The sequence below is a fragment of the Arabidopsis lyrata genome (genome assembly GCF_000004255.2).
Source record: "Arabidopsis lyrata subsp. lyrata unplaced genomic scaffold ARALYscaffold_845, whole genome shotgun sequence".
Taxonomy (NCBI): Eukaryota; Viridiplantae; Streptophyta; class Magnoliopsida; order Brassicales; family Brassicaceae; genus Arabidopsis; species Arabidopsis lyrata.
In genome coordinates, this window is record NW_003302017.1 from 1 (window position 1) to 2,021 (window position 2,021).

General features: G+C 36.0%; 1 protein-coding gene across 2 annotated transcripts; it reads right to left on the reverse strand.

Moving 5' to 3' along the window:
* Positions 1 to 34: 34 nt before the first annotated feature.
* Positions 35 to 1,707, reverse strand: LOC9298320 (lon protease homolog 3, mitochondrial). Of its 2 annotated transcripts, XM_002862196.2 has the most exons (7): positions 1,656 to 1,707; positions 1,163 to 1,479; positions 922 to 987; positions 614 to 826; positions 466 to 531; positions 310 to 351; positions 35 to 198 (listed from the first exon to the last, which is right to left on the reverse strand). In XM_002862196.2, exons 1-7 carry the CDS (start codon positions 1,669 to 1,671, stop codon positions 55 to 57), a joined length of 864 nt encoding a protein of 287 aa, XP_002862242.1. In that variant the 5' UTR covers positions 1,672 to 1,707; the 3' UTR covers positions 35 to 54. The 2 variants fall into 2 exon arrangements, with proteins under 2 accessions (XP_002862242.1, XP_020874497.1); XM_021018838.1 differs by lacking the exon at positions 1,656 to 1,707 and having other exon boundaries at positions 1,163 to 1,621.
* Between the last annotated feature and the right edge of the window lie 314 nt (positions 1,708 to 2,021).

A 2,021-nucleotide genomic window follows, 5' to 3' on the forward strand; every position in this document is an offset into this window, starting at 1 on the left:
AAGAAATCTATTTAGATACTGAAATGTTGGCATATTTTGCACTCGCAAGCAGTGTCAAATATGAAGCAAACATGCCTGGGTATATGTCTGAACTTGATCTCTCCAGAGTGAATTTATCTTTAAGACATCCCTAAGCATCGAGATAACTACGACGTAGCTTGCCTTGATGACAGCATTGTCCTTGTCATATGGCTTATCCTGCATAGAAATAACAAACGTGGCAAGGGTCAAGGGTTATAGATTCCAGAATTTCATAAGGAAATAGAAACCACATTTCATAAAAGGAAAGTCTTAAAAACAGAAACAAACCTTTAAATGGTAAACGTTGACGGTTAGAGGATCTTCACTCACCTGTAGAAAAACAAAACATGGTTTTCTCAATGAGAGAACCATAACTTGATAAAACAGAAGACACATATCCTTTTAGTAGAGAGATAATCGAAGCCTGTTTCTCCATTAACATACCATCTCTTTTATTCGAAGTCGTCTGCGACCAACAAGGATGACTTGCTCACCTTGGATACTTGAAATCTGAAAAATTGGCAATGGTTTAAGTCTTTTCAGATAGAGATACAAAAGGAAAAGACAGTGCTAACGTGCAGAAAGAGGGTACCTGAGCAAGAGTGCCCACTTGGTAAATACGGTTAAGCAACTCTTTTCTTCTTTTCTTTTTTGGTTTCCCTTTGCCTTTAAACTTGTGGACAACATTATTTGTTTCAGAGCAAGAAGATGAATCAGTAGAAGCGCCATCCTTCAAAAGGAAAGCCCCAACATATGGAGATTGTTGTCTTGTGCTCTCTTGTAAAGCTGCAAGAACTTTAGGATCCTAGACAAATAAAAGCTCATACAGGTCAGAGAACACAAGATAACAAAATCCATTCTTTCACTAAGATTACGAGTAGCTAAGTTTCACTAACATACCTTGACATAGATTGGCATGTAAAAGCCAGGAATAAGAGGCTTGTGAGGCAATGGCAATGCTATAACCTGAAATTAAACAAGAGCAAGGTTTGATCACATAGCTCAGAACAAGAATTTTTCAACTTCCCAATCGCTAAATCATACTGAAACTTTTGCCAATGGAATTAATCGAGTCCTACATTATCTTCAAAATAAACTTTAAAAAAAAAAAAAGTGAATTTTGAATAAAATTTGTACAAACCGTTAGACAATCGTCGAGGGTAGGGTTAGTTGAGACAATCGGTGAAGAAGATAAGAGATCGAGACCGTCACTGCGATGGGAGAAAGAAACACGATGACCCCAACTCCGGGTCCATCCGGTTAGCTGAGTCGGTGCCCTGAAGAGTAGACTCTGAACCGGGATGGATCCGACCCGAATAGCCGCAGGAGTCACATGACGGGCACCGTAGAAAACGCGAGAATTTAGGGTTAAGCTTTGCCGCCTAAGATGCAATAAACCGTCGTACGAAGGTAGACGACGAAGATGAACAAGACTCGTGTCAAATCCGTTCTTAAACCCTTCCAAAAATAGTAAAATTGATGTCATTAAAATATTTATTAACTTAAAAAATTACTCCCAAAATTTTCTGGTCCACTTCTCTGTTAATCATTGTTGATTGACAAAACAAATTAAGTAAAACAAAAAAGCATCTTTGTGTTTATAATCACACAAGAGGATTAGCTGCTATAAATACCTTCGTTTATCATCATTATTATAGTCGACAAGTCTTACGAGATTTGCATATAATAATTTCTGTGTTGTATTTTTGAGTTTTATTCTACAGACAAGTAGCTGTATTTATCTGCGAAGAGATTTACTTAAGAACTAGATCCTGACCCACACGTACGTGCGGGGTTTCATATTTTAAAAAAAATATATAACAAATTTTAATTCAATATAGATTATTTTGTTGTTTTTATGATATATATTTTAGTGTATTAGATCTGGATTCACACGTATGTACATAAATATTTTTGATAGAAATTATTATCTACCATTTAAAAGTATTACATATTTGTTGTGTGAGTGAACTTCGTAATAAAAGAAATTCAGTTGCGTT